The sequence below is a fragment of the Merops nubicus genome, unplaced genomic scaffold (assembly GCF_000691845.1).
Source record: "Merops nubicus isolate BGI_N331 unplaced genomic scaffold, ASM69184v1 scaffold1839, whole genome shotgun sequence".
NCBI lineage: Eukaryota > Metazoa > Chordata > Aves > Coraciiformes > Meropidae > Merops > Merops nubicus.
In genome coordinates, this window is record NW_008628812.1 from 18129 (window position 1) to 45802 (window position 27674).

Genomic DNA, 27674 nt, shown 5'->3' on the forward strand with positions numbered 1-27674 from the left:
TCTCCAGTGTTTACCAGGTGGCTGAGTCTCTGTGGTGATGTAATTCCCATATATTTAGTTGTTTTTATATAATCGGTGACTTTCAGTGGATTTATACTTCATGAAGCTGTTTGGCCTTCTCTTGAGAATCACCACTTTTTGATTGCTTTGAAAATGGTTCCTACTATATCATCTGATAGCCCCAGTTCTTCTGCTGGAAGACTCTGTCAGTGTCTGCTCCCTCCATGGCACTCATGATTGTGTAGAGCTCTATCCTATAGCCTCTCACAGCACAGGACTCAAGGTTGCAGAGCATGCATGACGTCTGAGGCTCAGAGAAGGTTGTTTCTGGCCTGTCCTGGATGGGAATCAGCTACCACAAATGCTCTGTGATACAAGTCCATGAGAAGAGGGAGTAAAGCCCCTTCCCTGACTGTCTGGGACCTCCCACTGCTATTGCCACAGGGAAATTTCAAAGTTTTGCCTAGACTGCTGGAAGTGCCAACACGGAAAGCAAATATTTGTGTGTAAGACTTAACCCCAAAAAGATTAAGTGCAGATGGATGTCAATAGTGCCAGCAACCTGCAAGAGAAAGTGAAAACTGAGAAAGATGTAAAAACAGAACATAGTGTGGGAATAAAAAAAGGGAAAAAAAAAGAGAAGAAAGAATAAAATGCAAAACAGATTAGGAACAAATGAGGGAGAAGGAAAATTTCAGTGGGGCTTTTTGCTTTCCCAAGGAAGAGCAGCATGAAGACCAGCAAGAGGAGCACTGCTAGCAGGGGCTCATCAGTGTTAGCAACTTGGGGGGCTCCAAGGGTGAGCACTGAGTAGGGAGGGGTTAGGAACAGCAGCATGAGGGATGAAGCTTGGTGGGATGTTACATGGACAGTAGGTGCCTTTGGAAATTGGGAAGGGTCCTGGAGGTGAAGAGTGTCTTACAAGGCCTTTACTTCCCACCTTTTCAACCCCGGAAGTCAGTTTTTAGCCAGGGAAATGGTGGTCTGTGGGAAGAGGTTTGGTTTTGTGAAGTTTGGCCCATGTTCTGTGGGAGCAGAGCAGTGCAGTTTGGAAGGCATCCATCTCGGGAAAATCGTAAGTGGTAGGGCTGTCTAGACTAGTCAGGGAGGCATGAACAGATAACTGGAGGAAAATAGGAGAAGAAGAAAAGAAAGTGTGATTCCTCACCTAGAATTAAATTAAAATGTCAGGAGAAAAATGAATCAAAACTTCAAAGAATGCAAACAGAAGATGCTCTTAACTGAATTTATTCTAATGCTGCGAAAGTAGTTAACAAGGCGGGGGAGTTAGACATGCCCAGCGTCAGACTTGCATGGGGAGATGTGTGACAGGAATATTACAATTAATTATTATAAATCTCTTCACAACAACGGTGTGGGTAGCGTGCAGGGGTGAAGGTGGACCTCTCAGCCTGACAAAAATGTCATTGTTGGTTATGGAGTTGGTGGTGATAAAGAAGCAAACACTGTTTGGTACTTCGTTGATCACCAAAGTGCTAATTAGCAATTGCTAGAGGCCACCACGTTTCTCTGGAAAGTAATACCTCCTTAAACACCTGGGTGCGGTGTGAGTGGGAGGGTGGGGGGAAGCATCACTTACCTGGGAGACTGCAATTACAGCAAGGATTTCCTGACTCAGAAATCAAACCAGAACTGTTATGCCTTAAATCTTTTTTTTGACCTGCCACTGAAAGTTGGTAGCAATATACATCCACATAACCCAACTTCAATACAGGGCTTTTTTAAGGTGAAGTAGGTCATTAATCTTTAGTTTGCCAGGGGTCATGATGAACTCCCCACCACTGAAAAAAGGATTGGATCTTTCTTCTAGGAAAGACATGACCTGCTGAGGTTGTTTGGTAAAGCTAAGGGATGACTTTCAACAATTTTATACAGGAAGTCAGATCTGATCTGGTTTAAACAGAACTGATTCTTCTTGTCCTCACTGCTCCACACTGGACCTGAGCTTTCAGCATGTTATTTTCTAATTTGGCTAACTGCAAATGTGGGGCTTGGGGCTATACACCATGTAATGAAGAATTCAGTGCCCTTGCCTCAAAGCCTATCCTTAGGGCTTTTTCTCTCTGTGTGCCATAGGAAATGTTATATAGCCATGATTACAAGGAAATCTCCACCACAGGAGCGAACAAGAAGCAGCCCTGAAAGTGAGGTCATAAGGGGTCCAAGGCACCATTTTACAAGCTCAAGTATAGCTGAAGAGTCACAGTGAGGAAAAGCATTGCTGTATGGAGGCTGTCTTCTAAAATCACTTCAGAACAGGAGCTTTTTAAAGTCCCCAGTCAAATGCAATGCTGTAGAGCAGCTTTAAAAACAGAGAAAAAGTGAGAGGAAATACATCTCCCTCAGCAGTGACAGCCAAGTAGAGCTTGTCAGACCTGGGTTCCTTTAAAAATGTGCACTGAGCCTTTTCACACTCAGTGCTGTTTGCTGAAATATTAAGGAAATGGGAAAGCCTCCAGAAAACTGGTTCAACTCAGCTGACACCGTGAAGTTTAAAGAAGGAGCAGGAAGGAGACTGAGGTCTGCAGCACGCTGCTGACCTGCCACGGGCTGAGGACACGGCGATGGATCACGCTGGTCCCGCACAGCCCCGTGCTCGGAGTGTCCGACAGCTGTTGAAAGGGAGGCTGGAATAACATCTGCTCACAGCTGCTGCTGGGGTTTGGTTTTGGGTGTGATGGAAACAGGGAGAGGGATTTCTGAGGTAGTCTTCAGGAAGCTTTTGTCTCTGCTGACTACAAGGAGTGAGAATGCCCCAAAACACCACATTGCCCTTGAAGACGTGGGAAATCTGTGACAGTGAATTGATGACAATTTGTCTCTGCAGAGGTGTGTCCTCCTCTTCTGAACTTCTGCAAGCACACCAGGTGCTGGGTGTGAATTATTTGCGTGCTGTAGTGCCCACAGTGGTTTAGTGCATAACACATGTGCAAGATGAAGGCTAAGGGCTGCCTATCTGTGGTTGCTACAGACAAGCTTTGTCATGGCCATTACTGTAACTTCATTGTTTCTTTACCAAGATTTTTAAAGTCCAGGCAACCCACATCTTCATCACCATCCAAGCTGCAAAATTCTGCTCAGAGCTGGCTAGGTATAACTGCATACAGGCCCTTCTTGTGATTTCACATTGAGGGGAGTTGATACTAGAAGATACTTACATGTTTTTTCAGGTAATGTAGAGTTGATTACAGGATCTCTCCCTTTTCCTCTTCCCTCATATATAGTTTTGTGTAGATGTCATGAACTCGGAGTCATACACAAAAAAATAAATAAATGAGTTTGAATTCTGAAGCTGCTTTCAGATTTATTTTTTTTTTTTACTAAAATTTGCTTTGTTAGCTTAGGGTATTGGTCTGCTCTGATAAGTGGTAGAAGTGGAGGACTGCTTTATGAGATCTTTTCACCACTGTCTGGAATGGACTTGGGTTTGAGGTTGGTCAAAATACGAGGCAAATTCTGTCTGCAAACCCCAGGGGAGTCTGAACTGTGGGGTTCAGCCCAATAACTGAACCAATTGGTGTTTATGTTGAATCATCCCTACAGCTTTATTGATTATTGTTATGAGTGCACCGTTTTTATTCTAATTGTCTGAAAAGGCCTTTGAATAACTAAGCTTTGAGATGCCTGGGAAATACTCCCTCAGCAATCAAAGGCATGTAGCATGCATTTTCAATAGGCTTCACTAAATCTGAGTATTCAGATTAGTGGCCCAAGACAGGGGTTTACACCTACCCAGCAATAATATCACCAGCTTCTAAGGTAGATGCAAGCTGACGTTTGTCTGTTGGACAAATTACAGTTTCTTTAGCTGCTATCATATTACTTCTGTTCTCCTCTCTATCACAGTATCCAAACTGCTACCTGATCATGTAAGCAAGTCTTAGACTCGTTGCCTTGAGTCTATAGCAGAGCATCTCCTCTGATATATCGCTTCCCGCCCCCTCATACAAAGCAAAAGGTCAGGGAAAACTCAATTTCTTGCCATTTTTCACTAGAGCTGAACATCTGTGGCTTTGTCTATGTTTAGCCCATACCCAGGCTAAACTCTATCAGTTGTTCTATCCCATGGTGACTGTTCCCCAGCCAAGATGGGGTTTGAGAAAAGGAGAGGAAACTCATTGGCTGAAATAAAAAGGGATTTAATGAAACAGCAAAACTAATACCAGTACAAATACAAAGTAAACAAAGTCATACTCAGCCTAGCAAGTGTACAGTGGTCACAATGAGCATGACCAGAGTCCTCAGGAAGAGCAGCAAGGTCAGGAGGAGCCCAAACAAGAGACCCTCCCTCAGCAAAAAAATGTTCTGGTTCTGTCTGAGGGACTCACTTCACAACTGCAGTCTCAAGACGATTTTTAATTTGCTTTAAGGTGCAGACAGTCATTAGCAGAGCTGGGAGTCAATACAGGGATCCTCATAGCAACACACTTTTTCTTGCTTCTAGACATCTCCCTTCCTTCACATGTAACTCTGAAACCACTTTCCCTGTCTCTTTGCCTGCATTTCATGTGTGGTATTTTGGGGAAAGCTCATTACAGCCAAGCTCAAGTGTAGCCAGCACTTAGTTACAAGTGCAAACACATCACGAACGTCTGCCTTGCATTAGAATCTTTCCAGAAAGCACTAAAACACAGCCAAGGTGGCTTCGTGGGTTCTGTGTTCTCCCAGCACTTGTTGGTTCAACTGTTCTTAAAAAATGTGGGAGTTTGGGAGTGTGGATGTCAGCACTCGTAAGGATTTGCAGTGTGTCTAGCAGAGAGAAGTAGGCGGGTTGTTTTAGAGCCAAGCCAGCCCTCCTCTTTGCTCGAGCTTTCAAATAGAGCTTCAGGGAGAGAAACATAGTGAGCTCCAGTGTTAGATGGCTCTCCGGGGATCCCCCAGCTGCTCTTTCTGAGTTACAATTGGATTACACAGTCCCAGAGCAGCACTGCACATTCATCATCACCTCCTGCCCACAGTCGAGCTGCGAGGGGCCCCAGCCAGCCCAGTGCTGAGACCTCCAGAGCCTGGAGCCAGCTTGTCAGGAAGGATGGGAGGCGAGTGTGAAACCAGTTGCATTGCAGGCTGTCCAGTGGTTGTGAGGTCTGCTGTTTGAAGTTTGCCCAAGCTATGGAGCTCAGGGAAAACACCTGTGGGAATAGCAGCCGTCTTAGCTTTGTCAACAAGAGGATGTGTCAAATCCGTGCAACCCTCCTTTGAGGGAATGAACCTTGTGAAGTAGGAAACATGTAGTTTTGCTTGGCAAATACTGGTTTGGTTCACAGAGAGGTTTTGGTGCACACAGAGTAGATTCCTCCTGGGGGAAACACAGCCAGACTGCTCTAGGTGTCTGTCTGGTGCACACCAACTCCTAATGGGAACACAAAGGATCTACAGCTGGTCCTTCATACACCTTCTGATCCCCTTTTCCCATATATTTTCTCAACTCAAACACACCTAGAGCTTCAGCATGCAGATATATTCCTCTTGCTCCAACCAACTTGCAGCCAACAGCCCCAGCCTTTTTGCAGTGTCTCACCTGGAACCTTGAGTTTCAGGCACCCGAGTTTCACTGTGGGTTCTGGCACATGCAGGTATTCATCTCTGCTGCCTCTTTGCTCTTCACTTTGAGCTAGTCCACAGGCAGCTGCTCCAACCACCTTACTGCTCAGGCATGGGTCAGGCCATCACTGTTGCACTAATCTGTCATGGCAAATGTGACAGAAGGGATGAAGGAGTACAGCATTGCCCATGGCTTAGTAAGGGATTTCTGTGTCCTTTTGCTGGAAGACGTGACCATAACACCTTCCAGCTGACCAGCATCTGAGTTCTCTCAGCAGATCAGGAGTGTCTAAGGTATCACATCAAGGCATTTGCTCCTAAGTTTCCAAAAAGCCTGATGCCTCAAGAAAAACTCAGCCTCATTTTTGTTCATGGTCAAGTGCAACCTCTGCCTTGTTCTCATTTTGCATCCAAAGCATTTAAGGGATGCAGGTTCATCAACATGCTCACCAGTTTTTAGTAAGCTGGGGCTGAGTTTCTGCTTTCTGACAGCTCTGCTTAGACTGACATATATTCCTGCCCTTTCCTTCTCTGCAGAGATGGGTCTCCTCACTTCTATTGAAAACTTCCATGGTGTGGAGTCTACGTCTATTCCAGCACATATCAGGAATTACTTCATAAAAGTCATAGAGGAGAAGAGTTGGAATTATCTTCAGATTTTATAACTTGGCTAAAAAAATCTGGCTGCAAGCTAAAACTTGACACATAAATCTCAGCCAGGAAATCATTTAGTTTCTCTCCTTCCATCAAAACATCAAACAACTCCTCCCCCTCCCAAACACTTGAAAATTTCTTAATAGTAAAAGGCTATGTTAGGAGGGGATTAAATAAAGGTATGTTAGTAAGTCAGGATCTCTATGGTGGGGAGAATATGGAAGGAAAAGCACTTGAAATGATGCATTTTTTTTTTTTTTTTTGCTTCTTCACTAGAAATGCCTCACAAATATTCTGAGGCAGCAGTGTAGATCACCAGTTTGATTGCCTTTCAGTAACACTGGCTGCCACAAGAAGTGTATGTGCTGTATGCCAGTCCAGTGATGTACTTATTAACAGGATTAAACAGACCACGGCAGAGCTGAGAGATCAGTCTGGATGGGAATCAGATTAAACAAATTGGTCATCCAGTCTTTCCAGTTGTGTTTGTGTTGCACTTTACATGTGCTAACCCTAAACCATATCTGGTTGATGGAGAGAGTCCTCAAATACCTGCAGGACATGGTCTTTACCAATCCTTCCAGAGGCTTAGTGCCATGTTCTTGCTGTGCTCTTCACTAGCTCAAACTCACATTAATTTCTGTCCTAGGCAATGAGTGAGAATAAATATTTCCTTCTCTTCCTGTAAAAGCCCTTTGTGTGTTGTCCTGCTGGCTTTTCTGCTGGTTTGTTAGGTCCAGGGCATAAGAGGTGTGACCATTGGCATGCTGTTGTCCAGCTGCTCACACCTGTGTTGCCCCCATCAGTGAATGGTGCCTAAAGAATGATTGGTTTTGTAACCTGTGTTGCTGGAAGTTGTCCCTTTGGTAATGCTTGAAATCCTTGGTTTGGGGGCTATAACACCTACCTGTCTTCATCCTCCACTGGGTACATCTGGAGCCAAGCAGAAATCTGAATGTGTCCATGCCCTCCCTGATGCCCATTAGCAAGCTGGGATCATGCACCAAGCAGAGGGCACAGTTGTCCCATCTTGATGACAGGTAGTGACACTAACAAATGGTCCAGGTTTCAGCTGGTGAGATGCCATTCAGCACCCAATAAAATGGTTTTTGTGAGTGGTGAGATGACAGTCCACTGTTTCTTAGTCCTTTTCAGCATGCCAGGTGCTTTTACAATGCCACACCACTTCCATTAACCTGAGCAGGTCTGTCCTTGACCTGTGGGCCAACAGGATTTGCAAATAAGCATTAAAAATATAGAGAAAATAATCATTATTGAATGCCACAGAGGTCCCTCTATTCCCAGTGTTATCAGCTTCTGAGACTGAAGCCTTGAGTACAACACCTACAGCTCATTCTCCTACCTTCAGTATCTGATGGAATAAGGGCTCATGATTGCTGCACATTATCCAAGTTCTCTTTCTCTTCAAAGAAAATTTGAACTCTTTGTAAATCTTTTAGACACGCAGGGAGATTCCCAAAAGTGTGCAATGATGCTGAGTGGGATCTGTGATCCTCACAGCTTTGAAAATTCCTCCTGTCTGTCATGAACATGACACAGCACGTCCCCAAATCTCATGGATGTTGCTCAGGTATCTAAGCCAAATGGCCATGTAGCCAGGATTTTCCCTTTCTTGGATAATGTAGACTTAAATACCTTGATTATGACACAGATGCAACTTTTGTGTTACAAACTTTTATTGACTAAACATCTTAATTATTGAAAAGTCAATGTACTCCAGTGTTGGATGATTTATCCAAGATCCTTACTGGAAAATGGGTTTCCAGATGGCCAGAGACAAGGCTGCAGTGGTAGGCAGCACCTAGCAGTACTATTGATGGAAAAATGTGGTCTCTGCACTCAAATTCTGAATTTGCGGAGAAGCACTGGGACCATTCTGCATGAAAATAAAGTATGTGATCACAGGTCCTCACTCCCCAATTGCTCCTGTCCCCGCACTATCCAGACTTTGAATAGAGACCTTTCTGGTTTGGACTATAATGGCTCAGATTTACTCTGTAAATCACAGAACTCCTGTAATCCCCGTTTTTGGAGATGGGGAACTGAAGTGCAGAGAAACTAATCACTGGGGGTGCTTTTCCCCTAACTGATTATTGCCCTCTGCTGTGGAGACATCCAGTTCCTTTCCTCTGATTAGGACCTTCGTTTTATCTGCTGCCCTCTTTGATTAGGTGTGAAGTAGGCATGTTGCTTAATGGGAACAAGCTGTTCAGATAACGAAGCTCAAAATAATTGTGATTTTGTGATTAGGAAAGTGTCCTAGTTAAGGGACTAGACTGGAACCCAGGTTCTGGATTCCTCACAGTGGGAGTGGGATTTTTTGTCTTTTTATTGTTGGTGGTTGTTGTTGTTGCTGTTGCTGTGATGTTAGGCAGTACTTGTGGGGTTGGGCAGATGGTGCCTGGTGTGAATACTGTGATTGCTACTGTGGGAGGGGTGGGGGGCAATTCAGATCATCTTCTCTAAGGGCCTGTCCAGATCCTGGCTCTTGCTCTTGCTAAAGTGATGCAATACAAAGCTGGTGAAAGTGGAGATAACTTCTGCAGCAGAGAAATGAGAGAAAACCAACATGAATATCCTCAGTAGAATTTTGGACTGATAGCAAAAATTAATTTAACAATCAGATTTAAAGCCCTCATGTGCACATATGTACCCAAATGGTAACACAGACCTACAGGGTATACTTTTGCTACTTATCCCTAAGTATTTGGCCAGGAACAATAGCTGACTTTACAGGTAAGTGCAGAAAACAGCAGGATTTTACAAGATTTTGCAGACCACGGGGTAGTTATTAACAAAAAAGACAAAAAACAAAGTAGTGCATGATTGAGCCGTAGCTCGGAGGTATCGCCGTCTGCTCGCTGCGTGGTGGTGTGGCACTTGCTATGTAATTATTCACCCCAACACAATTATTAACCTGGGTTCAAACAGTTGAGAGCCACCACTGTAACATGAACAGTCAGTGGAGTGTGTGCTCTATAATTTAGATGCTCGCAGGGAAGAGTTCACCGCAGGGCATCTGTTAGCTCCATGGACATTTTGTTCAGCATAGCTGTGGCTTCAATCCTCCTTCTCCTGAAAACAGGCTGGAAAGGGGGCTCCAGGCCTGTGTGTGTGGGGAGACATGATTCACACTTACCTTCAGACCTTATTTTCCACGGGCTTTGTAACCATTCCTGTGTGAAAAGCTTTTCCTGGTATAAGACTAAGTTGCACAGCACGTGATGAGACTTTCTGATGTTTTCTGATCTGTGTGAAGCACAGCAAAGCATCAGGGGGAGACTTTGGCCATTAAATAGGATGCTGGCTTTCAAATATGACCCTGTATTTCCCTGACCTGAAATTTCTACTGGGAATTGAAATACTGGCTCAGGAACAAGACTCTGTCTGAGGGATTGTACTAGAGTGAAACAGCAGCTTTTGACTCCTATGGAAACAGCCATTAAAGCCTTGAATGCTTAAGGCTGTTTGAGCACAGGCAAGCAGGAGGGTGGTCCCCTAAACACCACATCTCTGCACCTTGAAGACTGGTAATTTGGCAAACCCTGCCATGCTCAGAGTAGCCTGCTGCCCATTTATTGCATCCAGGGTGGTCCTGGACTCTTGCAGGATTTACAGCCCACGTAACAGCCAGAGCTGTGGACAAGCTGCTCTGAGCTGCCCAGTGGGACGGGAATATCTGTGAGTAGCTGTGAGCTCCCGTCAGCCAGATGTTAGTGCTTGGAGCCTGTTACTCAGGGCTGCTGATTAGTCTCTGAGGCATTTTGCCTTCTTGGTTCCTTTCTCAGCATGCTGACATTAGCCAGAGAGTGCCTGCAGATCTCAGATGTTTGGGTTTTCCATCCCTTTGTCTTTGCTTCTTCGACCTCACCAAAGCTTTTCCACTTCACTGCTGTGGCAACCTGTGGCACCTGGGTGTTTGGATGAGGGCTGAACCTGTGCATCTCCTCGTTCATCACCTCCCTCAAGGCTGCTTGCTCAGGGTACTGCAAACAGCTTCTTGCTGACGTCTCCTCTTTGCTCTGGGCTTGCAGAGCAGCTCGGAAGTGGATGCAGATGCCTTTCCTTGAGCCCCTGTGCTTCATCCAATCTGATTTCAATGCTGCTGCTGTTGGTTCCCTCAGGGTTCCCCAGATCCCTTACTGCTTGCAGGGACAAGCTGCATTAGAGCCTCTTGTCCCACTCCTGCTGTGGCAGGGGCATCTCCGGCTGCGTGCGGATGCACCGTGTCAGAGTGGTTGCCACACTACTCAGCTCTGGTTTAGTGCCTGCTTCACTGCTCTAAATTAGTTTCTCTGATTCATTCTCCAGAGGTATTTCTGTCTCTCCATTGTCTGTAGAAAGAGCCCAGAAAACCAATGTGTCCTACCCAGCATCTAGGTTAGGTACATTGTGTAGGGTGATGCAAAGACTACCCCAAGGGACCCCCCAGGCACAGATAAACACAAACTTGACAAATGAATTAAAACAGCTCTGGTCATTCCTATGGATGTTCAGGAGCAATGTGGACACCTCCACTTCCCAGCAGCACTGGAGGACAGCAGATTGCCCAGGGGCACCTGCATTTGCTCTTTGAAAACCAGCAGCAGTGCATGCTCTGGGCTCCCAGCTGAGCCGCAGCCAAGGAAATCCTATCTGTTTGTAAAGGCAGCCGAGCTGCAGCAGCTTCTGTGAAGTATGAAGCCAAGGCATCCAGTGTGGAGGGATTTATAGGGCAACGTGACTTTTATAGACGTTGTGTTAACTTTAAATATTTGCCTTTCTCAGCACGGATTCTCCTTCTGGGCATAAAACTTTCCTAGGTATGATATATTTGCTGGAGAGGAGACACAGACTCCACTTAACATAAATGTGCCCATTTCTGTGCTTTCTTGAGAGGCAACATTTAATGCAGTCACACCATGGCCCTTTGCTGATACACACCCTCAGCCTGCTGGGATTTGTTCTGCTTATCTCTTTCCCCATTTTGACTTAGAGGTGAAAGAGAAGTGAAGGGTTTTGCATATTGTATCTGAAATATATTTTATTATATATTTTCTGATCCCAGTCCCTCACTTCTCTTGCCCACAGAGGATTTAGGCACTGAGCATTTGCACTCTGAACTTGCTGAATGGTACATGAAGCCCTGGCATTACCTTATCCACCTGGAAGTTTTGAATTCATTAAGCCTTTAATCAACCTTGTTTTACTGTTTCTATGTGCCCCCCCCCCCCATCCTCCTATAGCCCACATCTCCCACTTGTTATTTTGCACACCTAACAGCTATGTTTAATCTAAACCTCAGCTTGCAACCATCCATTCGATGCCTGCCACACCAGAGCATCAGTCACCTCCAGGGAACTCCTACAAGTTGTAATGCATTAGTCTGAAGTAAACCACACTTAAAGTGAACACCCCAAACCAGGTATAACTCTGGTTTCAACCAGTATTGTTCTCATGCAAATTGATATTGGTAAAGATAAATACATTTCCTTACCAGCTGATGCTGGTTCTCAGCTTCAGCTGCATCTGGGGATGGTGTATTTGAATATATTGTGCTTCTTTCACTGCTACCCTGCTACAGAGTTTATCCTGCCTATTTAACAGGACCCTTAAATCCAAGGAAGTTTCCAGGAGCTTTTGTAACACGAGGGAGAGGTCAGCTTATTAAAAAACCAATGCCAACATTTTAATAAATAGGAGCAAAGTTTACTCCTATTGCAAAGTAAAAGGAGCTGCTCTAATCAGCACTTTATTTCCCTCCATTCCCATCAGTGAGAGGGGAAAAACACAATACACCCTGTTCCTGGGTCTTGCTGGTTTTATCCCTTCCTTGGTATTTAATTAATTCACTCTGTGTACATGCAGGGGGAATGGTGACCTAATCCTATTGAAATACAAGCCAAGTAAAACAAGTTTAGATGGAGACACAGTCACACAGCAACTTTCAGTTGGAGAAAATATACTTGACACAAGGTATATTGGCAAAGTAGTTTTAAGCGTATCAGAACTCATTAGTTTGCAATAATAATACTAGGTGGGAAAAAGCTGAGTTGGAAATTAAAGTGGATAGCTGTGGAAATAGAAAGTTTCTGCACATGTTATAGGACAGAAGAAAAAGCCTCTTACAGAGACTTTTGAAGCCCAGTTGAAACTGCAACTCTAGCTCTGAGAGAGAAATGAGAAATAAAAGCAAAAGCAGTCATTCAGTCATTTTCAGCATTCAGGCAGAGCAAGCTGCAGAAATCCATGAGCTAGCCTGGCTTGTAAGGTCGACTTAAAACTGTGTTTGTTCTCAGCACCTACATTGCTTTTATAAAAAAAAAAAAAAGTTGCCTTTTTTTTTTATCAGCTCAGCATAGTCGAGCTGGGTAGTGCATCTGTAAGCAGCTTAACCCGTGCCTGCACCATGAACTCTCCAAGACAAGACAGAGGTGCATCAGGAGTATCTACCAGCCATGCATGGTACCTAGAAGGAACCAGAGCAGATGCTGCGTTGCCTTGGATGTCATTTGCAATGTGTATCTTGCAGATAGCTGTGTTGCAAAGTGCACAAGCTCTGTCCCCTTGCAAGGAGCTCTGTACAAGCCCTGTAATAGAGGTGGAGAGCCAGGAGCAGTGTCCTGGCTCTGGCTCTGCTTGTGCACGCTATGGAGGTGTGTGCTGCCCCATGGCTTGTTATTTCTCTGGCCCCCCTGAGTATTTTTGATGGAGTCAGAGGGGTTGACTTGGGTCTCAGGAAAAAAAAAAACAAACACAAACAAACAAACCCCCTGGGACAGCCATAAGACCCTCTTTTTCTCCTCAGTCCTGACCCTTCAGTACAAATTGTCCAGGCTTAAGCTGGGAGCAGTGCTGGAAGCTGGGAAGCTTTTGGAAATGCAAAAAGCACTGAGTCTGGGGCTCATGGGGTGAGCACTGAGCCCAAAGCTCAGCAGCTGCAGCCAGGCAGGGAGGAGGAGGACGCCTGTTCCTGCTAAACCACTTAGACACGAGACTTCACTGCTGCTCCCCTCCCAGATCCACCACTGCATTCCTGTGGCATCTCGGGCAAATTGCTCAGAGGAAGGTTTTCAGAGGAAACAACTCAAGAGCAGAGCCCCTCCACCTCAGAGTGATGGGGCAAGGCCTCTGGCTGGCTCTCAGTGAGCCTCCCTTGCCGCCTGCGTGGTCAGTGAGGTGAAGAAAGGCACTTGGAGATGCCCCAGAGTGAGGTCCTACCCTCTTGATTTATTTTTCTCTTCCTGGAGTCCTTCTGTCTCCCACTGCCTGGGCAGAGAATTTAGGGATTTACTGTCAGGACTGACTTATCTGCTCACGTGGCACAAGCAAAGTGCCTGCAGTAGCCTGGCTCATACCCTACACCTTTTTTTTTCCTTTTCCTGTCTTCTTGATTAGTGTGGTTTCTGTTCTTATCAAACCATTGTTTTTTTTCCTTGGCAAGTATAGGGAGTAAGGTGTTGATCTCTTCCTGGGTACTGGCAGTGACCAACACAAGTACCATGGAGACACATTTCCACCTTCACCCCCAGCCTTGGCGGAGGGGAGAGGGTGTGACTGTTGCATGGTATCTTTGTATCCTCCCTCAGCAGCAACTCAGGCTTCAGAGCTCAAAGTGCCTGGGTAATGTCCCAGGACATGCTCTAGGCATGATTTTGGGGACAGGGACCTCTCTCCAGGAACCTCCAGGTTGGTAAGTCTTTTCACCAATCCTCAGGTAGTCTCCTATGACCCCATATGTCCTCTAAAATTATTCCCAGCCTGAGAGAGCAGTGCAAGAGCTGTGAGTTCAAAGGCAAAGGGTAGGGTTTTGAAATGGATGCCTGCAACACCCACTGCGGCTGAGAGCCACCAGCACATCAGACACCTTGCCAGAGAGGAAGGTCTGATTTTTCAAAGTACATTAAGTACTGTGTACATTAAGCACACAGGGAAGTATCTTTTTTAGAAAATATGTTGTTCAACATAAGATCATTATTTTTAAAAAATATTAGAAGAAAAAGAATAGGTTACAAATGCTTTTCCTTGTAAAAACTGCTCCCTTCTGTGAGTAAAGCATCCTCTGTGCTGAGCTGGTGTCTTGGTGCAGCTGCTGGCACTTGGGCCTTACACCACAGCTTGTGAACACTGTTCACATTTTCCAGGTACATGGGCCTTTCTCAGCCTCTCAGGGGGATATCAGGGCCAAGTATCACCCAGAGGACCTGCCAAGACATGGTCCATGAGCTGCTCCAGCAAACCATCCAGCAGTTCTTGGGATGATTTTTCTACCAAGCAGTGGTTTGATGGAGATCAGAACAAACAAGACTATTTTTAAAGACTTCTGATTGCCTGTGGATGAGGTTCACCAAACTCCAAGAAAACTGATGCCCTTGCAGCCTGCCCTGGGTAGTCAGTGATGACAACTGCCATTCTGTGGGACTTGGGGTATGATCCATCTTCGTCTGAGCTAGTTATCTAGGCAATGGAGAGGGGTCCTCAAAAGTGGTCCATCCACGGTAGGCACTAGGTCTCCCCTTGGACATGTCCATTCCTCTCTGATGGCAGTTGGGAAAGGTGAGACAGCTTGCCTGGGCTGGCTGCATCTTCAGAGTTTGAAGTGAAAATCTGCTTTGAGTGAGCAGTGGATGGGGCTGAAAAGCACCGTGCACCGTGCTGAGACACCTCAGGGTGGGTGTAGCCTGGCAGAGGCTCCCGACAGGCAGTGCTTTGTTCCTCAATGACCTCTACATCTCTAATATTCCAAATGACCTAGAGACCTGTGCCACAAGCCCTACACCTCCCACAGCAAACGCTGACCCAGCTTTCAGTAAGATGAGTAAGATAGAAATTATTGTGGTTGTTCTTTCTCCATCCAGGTCTTATGTATTTTGGCAACTCCTATAAAGTCCTAGGGTGAAATTTCAGCTCATCTCCATCAATTCCAGTGATTCTACATCTCACATCAGGACCCCAATTCCACACCTCTGAAGGGTACAATTCAGCAGCAAGCAGAGGTGGTTTTACCCAGCACTACCTTGCTCCCACCACTTCACCTAACACAGTGGTTTAACGGTGCTGACAGGGACCTTTCCACACTTCAGCAGTAGTGTTACTCTTGGCTAAGAAGTCCAAGTAGCTGGAGGTTAAGTCACTCCATCCCAAACCCAAAACCCTCCACTGCCAGCCCTCTCCTGCTATCCTTTGCCACACCATCCACATTTCCATCCAACGTGCTCACTCCCATATACCCTGCCCAAAGGAGCTGAACACAAGGAGAAAGTGATGCTTGGAGTCTGAAATGTGGCCATGGCAGGGCAGGGCTCAAAGGGGACCTCCCTGGCCAGGAGAAGTGAAGATCATTTGCATGAGCTGTATCGTGTCCTTGTCAGCTCCCTCAGGGCACACAGACCTTCCTCTTGCAAAGAGCACAGAAGGGGCTGGGGAAATAAATCCTGGTGGAGTTAAAGAAAAATAAAGACCTATGTTTGGCTCCTGAGCCCCCTGAGAGAAAGTTCATTAATTATTGCTTTGCTGAGACAAATAGAGCTGGAGGTACACACTTTGTGCTGCATAAGGTTTTGGTTTAAGATGTTTTATATAACTTAAACAGTGGTAAAGTGCAGAGCAGCAAGTCAGTGTGCCCCAAATGCAGTCAGTCCTTACCTTTTTTAACCTCAGCAGGGAAGGGCAAGAGGAGAGCAGTGTGGGGATGTGGTAGCTCACTGGGGTGCAGCGTGGAGAAGTCTCTGCAGCAGAGCAGGAGCTGTGCTGCCCAGCCTGCAGGGCCTGGGCTCTGCTTCCAGTCTCACTTCTTCCAGAGATCAGATCTTACTGCCACACGTTTAAAGACATCCCTACAGTCATCTTGCATGATGACACCATATATCTAAACATCAGAAAATGCTGCCCAACTTTCTTCTGCTGACCACATGCCCAACAGAGAAGGATAGTATCAGCAACAGGCAAACCAACAGCCAGAGTCCTTCCTCCCCTACCACATTGTACACCAAAGATCCAAAGTTCCAGACAACTGGAGGGAGGAACAAGTCAATGCATTCACTCACCACAAGGGATGTGCAGAAGGGAGGAAGCTAGCCAAGGAACCATGCCATGAGAGGTGGAACCAGCCAGACAAGGAGTCCAACCATGTAGAATTTTCCCAAAGCGAGATTCATGACTTTGTTTTGCCATCCTGGAAACTCCACTTCCTATGGAGAGTCAAGGAACCCTTTCAAAACCCAAACCCCTCAAACAGCACATCCACCACAGAAGCGAACCTCCCAAATGTACTGCAAGCAGAGTCAGTTCTTATAGAGGTGGCTTCTTGCCTCATCCCCAAGTTAATGTGGAAGGTGGGGGCACCTGGTGGTGATCTCCTAAGGTGATCTCCTAAGGTGATCTCCAAGGCTGGCCAGACCCTGGGTGAAAAGCAATCAGGAGGGTCTTTCTTACTTGGTTGTGGACATCGTCCATATGCCAACCCTCCTCCAGGGCTGGGGGTTTAACTCCAGCACTTCATTTGGCAAAGATACTTTTAGGAGACCTGAAATGAAAGACTTTTAGGCAGTGGGGCTCCAGTGCTTTTTATCAGTGTCACCCATAAGGAACATGCATGGGGCACTACTTAGAACTCAGCTTCTCTCCCTTTGGTAGATGAAGGGCATGACTTGGGTGACCAGTGCTGGGTTTTGAGTGGCTTGAGCTCTGGTAACACTAACTTCAGTCATTTATGGACAGATTGGGGTGGATGATCATGACCATCATGCCTTTATCCATGGGGCATTTCCTAGCCACTGTTCCATTCAAATGAAGCTTCCAGAAGGCAGATGTGTGTCTGTCAATCAGACACGTATCTATATGTCAGCTCAGGGTGTTTGGTAAAAGTCTTGCACGCCTGTAATGTGACACTCCTAGTCAATTTGATTTGTTACAGTGATGATTTTTTGGGCAGATGGACAGATTTGGTAATTCATCTAGATGCCATGAAACTTAAACCTGGGTATATTTGTGACAGGATGTTTCAGACAAATAAAATATATTTAATTTGTAGTTTCATAGCTGTAGGCCGTCTGGGATAAATCCTAAGGAGCTGTATGGTTCTTGTTGTGCTCCTTTTCTTGTTACATCTCCTGGTAGTGCTCTGAACTTGAGTTTACCCACTGCTGAGGATGCCTTGCTAACAAAACTGTGGAACAAGCAGAGATACAGACAGAGATCTCAAGAACAAACATCTCTTCTGAACTGTGGTTCACTAAAGAATATAACTTTTCAAGGAAACCTAGAGAAAGAACCCAAATTTTTTTCTGAGTCCTTTTTTCACTCCCTGGTCCTTCACCCCATTCCCAGGTCTGTGGGCATGTATCCCATGCTAAGTGTGGCATTTCAGAGCTGTTGCTTAACAGTCTGCCATTGATGCCTTGTGGGAATAGGAGTTGTCAGCTGTCCATCTTTTTCCATCCTTTCTCTCAGTGGCACCAAGTGGAACTGGATCCTTGGTGACTTACCTTGCTGGATAGAGATTTCATTGTCCCTCAAATGTTGAATGAAACAACTCACCCTACCTTCTCTAGTGTGCCTGACATGGCAAGCTGGGATGGGAAATGGGAGCAGAGGCCACTCCCAGGAACAAAATACAGTTCTCTGTAGCTGTTACCAGTGCCTTTGGACTAAGGTCTGATCTTGATGGCTATCAGTGCAAACTGTGCACATTTATGAGTGCATGAGACAGACAAAAGGGGATGTGAAATTCTTGTCTGTAGATACGCTCCATAGGAATGAGTGCACAATGCAGGGATATCTCATCTGGATGTAAACAAGAAGTGAGGCTGACTTCTCACCTATTTGTTAGTGACAGGCCGTGTTGAGCTCCTAGCTGTCACAGCTACACAGTTCTCAGCACCAGTTTCAAAATAACTTGGTTGCACCCATGTGAACCTCAGCCCTAGCCGTAACCACAAGGCTAGGACACGTTTAAACATCACAGTCACTGCAGAGCCCTGTGAAAAATGCTGTTTGTAACAAGCCAGTGAGAACGTGAGCACTCCAGCTTGTTATTTTTCCCTATGTAGAAGGAGCAGAGAGTTCATTTTTCAGATGATAGTCCTGCAATTGCAGGCAGGCATCCAATTAATAAGCTGGGCTTCTCCTAACACCTACTCTGTTGGTAGACAAAGCTTTGCATGTCCAAAAGTACTTCAGTTTTTTAATAACTGTTCTTCCAGTGATCTCTCTGGCTATCTCCAGATAATTTAAGCACTAAACCATGGGTTTCAAACTAGAGAGTGAGGACCTGGAAGAGGAACAGCCTAAGCAAATGAGCTGGCTAGCTTTTTGATAGTGTTTGAGAAGTTTCTGAGCGACTCTGTAGAACTGGACTATCTCTATTGGCAGAGGACCAACCTCCAAAGGTTTGGGAGTGCCTCTGGGGTGAGGCTAGTGACAGCCCTGCTGTCAGACATTACCATTCCCCCAGCAGCCAGTTCAGACAGATGAGGCACGGTTTGGTTTGTACAACCTCGCACTTCAGCTGCGTGATTTGTTTGTCCCTCTGTGTTGGACTCTGTCATATGCCATGCCCACCACTGCATCAATGGAAAATGCAAGAAATCCCTCATGAAGTAGAGTTTCCACCTCCTGTCTTCCCAAACAAATGCCTTTTCCTAACTCAGTGCTCTCCTTTGCAGGGATTTAAATTCAAGAAGTGTTCTGCTTGAAGTTTTGCAAGGGTTTGGCAAACACAAATGCCAAGATGTGCTGGCTGTTTTCAAATAGCACTTGGAATGAGCTGTGACCAAAACCAAACCCCCTCCTCTTCAGTGCAGTGCCTGGCCCTCTGTCTGTGTGCTCCCAGTCTCTCTAGCATGCATTTATAAAAGAGCCTGAGTGAGAGGACAAGCATTGGCCTTTTAGCAAAGCCCTGTAGTGGTTTCACACAAGAAAAAGAAGCTGAAAACAGTTGCTGTGTTTGTATAGACTGGCCACAGTTTTCAACTGCTGGGGGTTTCCAAAGCAAACGAAATATTACTCATCAGAGCAGGCTCCCTCCCCTACTTTCAGTTGTTGAAAATACTACAAAGTAAGATGGAAAGAAACATGTAATCCTTCATCATCACAGTAAGGATTTACTTGTTTATTTAGATTCCCTGTCTGTTCCAAATGTTCTGCCAGAGAAAGCCCATCCAGGCTCCTGGAGTGCTTGACACACATTAAAAAACCCCTAGACGTATATAGGAGATAAATCCAGCAGAAGACACTGGCTTTCCTCACAGCACACCAGTGCAGCAGTCAGCTGCAAGTCCCATTTGCACAATAAAATATCTTGGGATGCTTTTTGTAGGAAAAAGAAGGAAGAAGGCACATCACTCTGGACAAAAATAGATTTTGATGGTGAAAATTTATGGTGGGGCTGTCCTTGAGCCCCAGGTTCACCTCCTCTTCGTCTGACTGGAAAATGTTGCCGAAGCAGAAAACACGTAACTTGGTGCCTTTGTAGTCAGTGAGACAAGAGACTTGTGTTCAGAGGGGGAAGCCCTAGGAGTTGGAGATTACCCTCTTGAAGGGTGTCTCTCCTTGCAGACTTTACAGGAGTAGCCAAAAGAGAAGAGCCCAGACCTGAGCTTTGTTTTTAGCTTCTTAAAAGGTGGCAGCTGAATCCATCCCAGGTGGCACCGTGTGTTAGGAACACAACCCCTTTGCACTGAAACTACTCAGCAGCATTTGTAGCTGGTGTTTCTCATCCCAATCTTATTGCTGCACCAACAAACAGGAAGCAATCAGGAATAGGGGACCATAAACATGGCAATTGCATATAGCTGAGATGAGCAGACCTCTGGGTCATCCTAGGATGCGGTAGTAGAGTAAGAACAATTGTCCAGCAGATGTTTTCCATTTGGACCACCATGTAACCCAGTGGATTTGAAAATGACCTGTGAGGTACTCTTCTAGTGATGCTTTAGTGCAGCACCTTTGAAGCTGACTGCTCTTTCTTTTTTGGCTAAGAGCCACAGACCTAAGTGGACATCAAAAGCCAGTGTCCCCACTGGGGGCAATATTGCAATAAGCTGGTAACGGGTAGAATGGAAGGGGCAGTTTTCAGCCAATGACTCCTCCCTAAAAATCACTTCTATTAAAGTTATGGGATCTTGAATGCCCCTATAGATGGCTGAGATTTTACCCTTTAGGGTTTCATCTGAAAGAAGCCCATATAATGAGATCTATAAGACAACTCAATTTTTGAAAAGGCAAACCCAACCACTTCTGTGTTTTGTGGATGCAGTCCTTATTTCACATGTCGACATAAAGAGGAAACCCCCATCAAAATCTGGGGTTTCTGACGGGCTGCTAAGCTGAATAAAATCTAAAGTTTTCCAGAAGTGACACCCCTTGGCCTGGACTCCAGTTTTATACCAGAAATAGGGCAGCCTTCCATAAATTCAATGTAGCCTCAGTGGGTTGGACAGGTCTGTCAAAACAGCTCATAAAAGTAATTGTGTATCGCTAGTGTCATTACGATCTATAGTTTTGGGTCTCATCTGAATACAGAAGTGAAAGAAAGGATTTAAAAAAAAAAAAAAAAAAAGAAGTTATAGATAAAAAACAGAACTTCCAAAAAAAGCCTACTTTTGAATAGCTGAGAGGTGTTTTAAGGAACACCTGAATTAACCCTTGCTTGAATACGTTTGTAAAGCTCACCGGTTGCTATTTATTTCATTTCTGCTGTCCCCCCAGCTCATGTGCTCCTCAGTCCAGAAAGCCCTGTTTGAGGAGGAGGACAGAGTGAAGAAGCTGCAGCAGAAAGTGGCAACGCTCGAGAAGCGCAACAAGCAGCTGCGAGATCGGGTGAAGAAAGTCAAGAGGTCTCTCCGGCAAGCCAGGAAAAACACCAGGCACATGGAGCAGATGAACCGAAAGCTCAGTGAAAAACTTTCCTCTGCAGGTGGTCAAATCCCCTACATTAACTCTTTGAAGCAGGAGAACTCCCATGCTACCTACCTTAAAGTATAATGCAAGAGTAAGTTCTCAGGCCAATGATAATGGCGAATTTTGCCTGCATTAGGTCAGGATCTGGCCCTCACACCTTGTCTACACAGGGATTCAAACCTTGCATGGAAAATGAATCTGAACTGGCTTTAGACCCAGTGCTAGATTAAACAGGAACACAAACCGTGTTTGGCCGTGTGGGAGGCACAGCCCAAAGCCAAGTTCTCACTGTCCTTGGTAGACATGGGGCCAGACTGTAACCTGGGCTTCTCAGCCCTCACTCCCTCCCTCTCTGTGACCAGTTTTAGGTTATCTTTGATGAAAGTGCCAGTTCAACCCCATGGGCCACTGCAGGCACTTGACACAGGAGACCTTCTTGGGAAGATCTGGTTCCAACTTACCTTCTCCACATGGGCTGGGCCAGCAAGGCCAGGGAGATGTATGGAGATGGATGCTGTAGGAAGGATGCAGGCATGAATGCTCTTTGCTCTGCTATCACCTCCAAGCCTTCAATCTCCCTTAAGCTTGACTCTTTAGTCAAGTCTGCATCCACTGCCTGAGCAAAGTCTGCATCTGAGACACAGTCAGTATGGGCCCCTCTTCAAAATGAAGCATAGACGTGCTCAAATGGTCTTAAAACTGTTTTAAAACATCCTTAAATATTTTAAATAAAATAGATAATATTTTTTATTTTAGCAGGAAGTGCCTCGACGGTCTCAGTAGCTCCATCAGGTGCCTTTATCATTGCCCAGGCAACAGGATTCTAAACCATGTCATTTTGGGACTGTGTCTAGGAGCTAATCCACCTCTTGCAGTCAGGAGTGGACTTAGCCTGACCATTAACAGGTGCAGGATCAGGCTCAAGAGATGTTTTCAGATCCTATTTTCAAGCAGGTTGAATTTACAGTGTGGATAAGGCTTCGAGTTTTGTAATCACTGTTTGAGGTATACTGGAGGTTGCTGGGCAGCCTCATTTAGGTACACTTAGAAACTGTAGTGACCACATCAATATCAACAGGGCATTAAAAATTAAGGTAGTTTATATATGTATATATTTTAAAATCCTATAGAAAATATTTTTATTACACATTTGATATAGTCTAATTTCTTAAAATATGAAGTAAATCCCATTTCTTGGTTATCTTTTTTAAAAAGAAGTCTATCATGTCCTTTACTAGACCTTTAAAAGTGACTTCTGCTCAAGAAGCATAGGTTAAGGCATCAATATCTGTAGCTGATAATGTTTTCAGCAGTGTTACCGTACCTGAGCATGGTACATGACAACCTTCCTTCACAACAGAGCAACACAAGGAGAGAAAAGTTGAAGAGGAGCTTTTGTGGCTTTCTTCCCTTCTCAAAATAGTTTTTCTTACTCCAGGCATGAGACCCAAGTTCAGATATAGTTCATGCTTTTTGACAGGGGCAGCCAGCCCTTGCCCAGTCCCAGGCATCACTGACAGGCCTAACCCAAATTTGTATGAGGTGGACTCATCCAGATGATCTTTAACATAGAAGCAGGGCCCTCAGAAATAACAGGGTGCAAACCACTGCTCTGCTTCTAACCCTTGGCACTGCATGGTTTCCACGCTGTGTCTCAGCACCCACATTAGAGTGTATCCAGGCTACAGCCTTGCTGGACCACGCTTTAGCTCTCCCTGTGCTAGGAAAAGCCCATATTGGCTTTCAACCAGGAACTTCAGTCCAAGCTGAGCTCAGACGTTAAGCCTTGTGTTGGCTTCTAGGATGCTGCCGAGTTTAATTACCTTCCAATTTTGCTCCTTTTGGAAATAGAGCTTTTTTTTCCTTTTTTTTTTTTTCCCTCTTAAAATAATATTGGCATTTCTTAAGATTCTGACTCCTCCACAAGCTCCACTGGTTTCAAAGGCCTTGCCTACCGAATCAGCACAATTTGAGTTGTTTTGTGCTGCAGTCAGCAATGCTGTTTCCTGAGAATTACTGCAGACCTACGGCTTCCCTAGAAGTCATCAAGAGATTTTAACTCTAAAATTTAAATCCATAGGAAAGTAACTAATTCTTTTTGATTTGTTTCTTGTTTCTAAAGTGCTGTTTAAATAAATGAACTGTTTTTCCTGGTATAGGTATTAAAGGCTTGTGTTCTAGTTTTTTGTTAATAAAATATTCCCTCTGGTATTCATTCATGTTTTATAAATGTTTGTATAAATCTGAGAAAGTATAGTTAACATAGCTACCCCTTTGCTACTACAAATTTTCCAAACACAGTGTTGAAAATCTCTTTCTTTTGATTGATATTTTTGTCGCTTGATGAAAAGATTGGAATTTTCTCCCCATTTCCCCCTTCTCCTCTAGCTTAAACAAAAAAGTAAACCATTTTGTTCTCCTTGCCACTTTTGTGAGAATTTTTTTACTATGCAAAGAAAACAAAACCAAAATCTCTAAAATGCAAAGTCCACGTGCAACCCAAAATGTCCCCTCTGGGTACAAAAGAAAAAATGTTGTTTCATTTTGAGCTTTTTCCTTTCATTCCTTCTTGGTTTTGGATCATGTCCAGAGATAAGGACTAGCAGTCAGATCAGATCACAAGTTAACTATCTCAACGAGTAACAGAGGACGCCAAGCCCAAATAAAAATGCTATTAAAGTGTCACCATTGATTGCCTGGCCTTGCTGGTGACAGTATCCAGAGAGTAACCAGGGAGGCTGTACAGGCAGGAAACATGAGTGTGAAGAGGAATTTGGGCTATGTCCATTCCTGTTGGTATACATCACATAGGGCCTCACACAGATGATAATTTTTAGACTCACTGTATAGCTATTTCAGAGACCAGCTAACCTGGAAATCCACACAAAGGGCAAAATTTCATGCCATTTTCCAAATCAATGTGTGAGGCATTGAGTGTGTTCCTCTTGAAGAGCTACACAGGAGTGACTGGCATGCTGAAGTGCAGAGGAGGTTGGCATAGCTAGATGGGCTGGCAAGACATGCTAGAGAAACCCCAAAAATATCCTAAGAAAAAGAAAAAAAAAGGAGAAAAAAAGAAAAAGAAAGCAGAAGTGTTAAAATGAGGAAAGCAATTGGTTAGAAACAACACCAGTGTGGCAGCCCCCCATGAGAAGTTCAAAGATGAACAATGAAATAACATCTGCTTTCGCAAACGTATCAGGAGCTCCAAGGCTTCCAGAACATCTGCAGGGCCAGTGCCAGGGGTTCCCAGAGCAGATTAAGCAGAATTTGAGGCAAGGAAGGAGTTTTTGGCATCTGTGTTCACTGTGGGAGAGTTTAGGGATGCTCTCATGGCCAAATCAGTTTTTCCTGATGGATCCAGAAAATGATAAGAAGCAGCGAAGGAGCAAAATGAAGAGTAACAAATTGCAAGGACAGAGAGCAAATGGGTATGAAAAGTAACAAAGACTTCACTGGCTGATGCCAAGTGGGTGGGGGAAAAGAAAAACATTCCTATCTTTTTGTTTTCACATGAAATGAAATGCTCTGGGCTGGCATTAGCCAGCTAATGTTATTGTACACAATTAGTCAATTAGTCAATCAACTGGATCAATCTGGTATCATGATGATAGAGAGGCTACACCACATCATCCTAGGGAAACATTGGCTAATACATAGCTGTAATCAAAAAGGTGGGTGAAGTGGTAGAAATTGTTAGGAAAGGGCTGAAGACCATCATCATCACACTGCTAAGTACAAGGCATGCCCACTTCTGGGATGCAGTGTGCAATTACTCTCTAGAGCTACAGTACGCAGCTTGCTCCCTAGAACTCCTTGAAAGGAGGTAGTAGTCACCACCCCTGGAGGTGTTAAAAAAAAGTGTGGACAGGGTGCTTCAGGACATGGTTCAGTGGTCATGGCAGTCTTGGGTTGATGGTTGGACCTGATGACCTTAGAGGTCTTTTCCAACTTTAACGATTCTGTGATTCTATTCTATTCTGTCTCAAAAAAAAAAAAAAGTGTCTAGTAGGAAATGCATAGTGAGAGGCAAAAAGAAGAACCCAAAATCTAAAGTAGCTTCATATGACAAGCAATCATATTTTTCAGGACTTTTGAGCTGGAGAAGAGAGCAAAATGACAGAGGGAAACAGGAGAGGGGAGATCTTGGGCTTTGTCCTCTTTTCACCACCACCACTGCAAGTCTCTGTTCTATTTCAGTCACTGGTTAAACTTTTTCAAGGTTTGTGTGGCTCACCAGAGCTGAAGCGGATACTTCAGATGATGATTTGTACCCTAAAAGCACCTTCTGCCTGTAGACTTCAGAATAAGATTTTATGGATTTTTTTTTTTTTCATTTTTTAATGGATGCTTATAGAGCAAAGTGCATCAAATAAGCTGTATTATTTTCTCTTGAATCCCAGCACCATCCTAATTTAAAAATCCTACCTGGGTAGCTCAGGAAAAAATGTGTAGTAAAGAAGGATTTAGGGAGAGCAGACAATGTTAGCAGCTTTCTTTGCTCCTTAACAACAAAACCATTGAGAAGAGAATGAATTCCAAATGTTTGAACAATAATTTAGGGAAATAACCATGTTATTCTGTTTGGGTTTTAGCAGAAGAGGGTTTTTTTTTTGGAACAGGAGATCACATCAGTGTTCCAGAGCGGTATCAGTAAAGCCCATTTCTGACACAGAAAACTTCTTGCCAAGCTAGGTAATCTCTCATTAATGAGGCAAAGGAGCCCAGATTCATTTCTAAAAGTAGGGGAAAAAACATAAAGGGAAAACTGTGGAGAGCAGATAAAACTGACAAGGTAATTCATTCTTTCTTATAATAAATCCAAGTAATTGCAAGGAAATTTCATTTTCCTCCCCATTTAACCCCAATTATTTTCATTTAATCACAGAAACATTGCAGTTTCCCTCCAATCCAGACTGCTTTGCGTGTGAAACGCTGTTCCCAACATGCACTTGGGTTTAGGCATGTTCCTAATCCCCTAAAACAAATGGAGTGAGCAGGACAGCCTGTCCCAGCATATGTGACACTGCTGGAAGGGCTTGTTGGCTTCAGCTGCATAGCTATGCAGGAAACCAGGCCAAGCCATCCCAGCAGGGATTTCCCAGGTGGCACTGGAGCTCACGCCTGGGGAGCCAGGCACAGCACGTGTGTGCTGGGGCAGGAGCAGTGCTGCCTTCCAACGAGTCACCTTCTGGTGGGTCAAGGTCTGATGCAGACAACACCAAGCTGGGAGGGAGTGTTGATCTTCTCGAACATAGAAAGGCTCTACAGAGGGATCTGGACAGGCTGGGTCAGTGGGCTGAGACCTAGTGTATGACATTCTACAAGGCCAAGTGCCAGGTTCTGCACTTTGGTCACAACAACCCCAGGCAATGCTACAGGCTTGAGGAGGAGTGTTTGCAAAGCTGCCTGGTGGAGAAGGACCTTTCGGTGTTGGTCATCAGCCAGCTGAACATGAGCCAGCCGTGTGCCCAGGTGGCCAAGAAGCCAAACAGTATCCTGGCTTGTACTAGAAACAGTGTGGCTAGCATGACTAGGGAAGTGATAGTCCTCCTGTTCTCAGGCACTGGTGAGGCTGCACCTTGAGTACTGGGTTCAGTTTTGGGCCCCTCACTATGAGAACGAAACTGAGATTTTGGAACATGTCCAAAGAAAGGCAACAAAGCTGGTGAAGGGCCTGGATAACAAGTCCTGTGAGGAGCAGCTGAGGGACCTGGGGTTATTTAGTCTGGAGAAAAGAAGGTTGAGGGGAGACGTCCTGACTCTACAATTACCTGAAAGGAGGTTGTAGCCAGGTGGGCGATGGTCTATTCTCCCAAGTAACAAGCAATAGGACAAGAAGAAATGGCCTCAAGATGCACCAGGGGAGGTTTAGCGTGGATACTAGGAAAAATTTCTTCTTCAAGTGAAACAATTTCAAGTTAGTTTCAAGAAATTTCAAGTTAGTGGTTGGACTCAATGATGTTAAAGGATCTTCCAGCCTAAATGATTCTATGATTTTATGACTTGGTTGGTTTTCCATTAGATGGACTTGGTGGCATCATGCCACTGTGTTGCTTTCTTCTGATGAGAGTGTCTTGGCAATTGCTTGCTGCTTTGGTTAACATTAATGGTCCACAATGGCATCTTCCCCTCTGTTTATCTGAGCTGGTGAAGGGCCTGGATAACAAGTCCTGTGAGGAGCAGCTGAGGGACCTGGGGTTATTTAGTCTGGAGAAAAGAAGGTTGAGGGGAGACGTCCTGACTCTACAATTACCTGAAAGGAGGTTGTAGCCAGGTGGGCGATGGTCTATTCTCCCAAGTAACAAGCAATAGGACAAGAAGAAATGGCCTCAAGATGCACCAGGGGAGGTTTAGCGTGGATACTAGGAAAAATTTCTTCTTCAAGTGAAACAATTTCAAGTTAGTTTCAAGAAATTTCAAGTTAGTGGTTGGACTCAATGATGTTAAAGGATCTTCCAGCCTAAATGATTCTATGATTTTATGACTTGGTTGGTTTTCCATTAGATGGACTTGGTGGCATCATGCCACTGTGTTGCTTTCTTCTGATGAGAGTG

General features: G+C 44.8%; 1 protein-coding gene across 1 annotated transcript in view; it reads left to right on the top strand.

Annotated features, from left to right (window-relative positions):
* CCDC3 (coiled-coil domain containing 3) overlaps positions 1-21201 on the top strand; it is a 38651-nt gene extending 17450 nt beyond the window's left edge. The window contains exon 2 of the mRNA XM_008946757.1: positions 20926-21201. Within this exon, the coding sequence (XP_008945005.1) occupies positions 20926-21201 (276 nt within the window). The remainder of the gene's footprint in view (positions 1-20925) is intronic.
* Positions 21202-27674: the final 6473 nt, after the last annotated feature.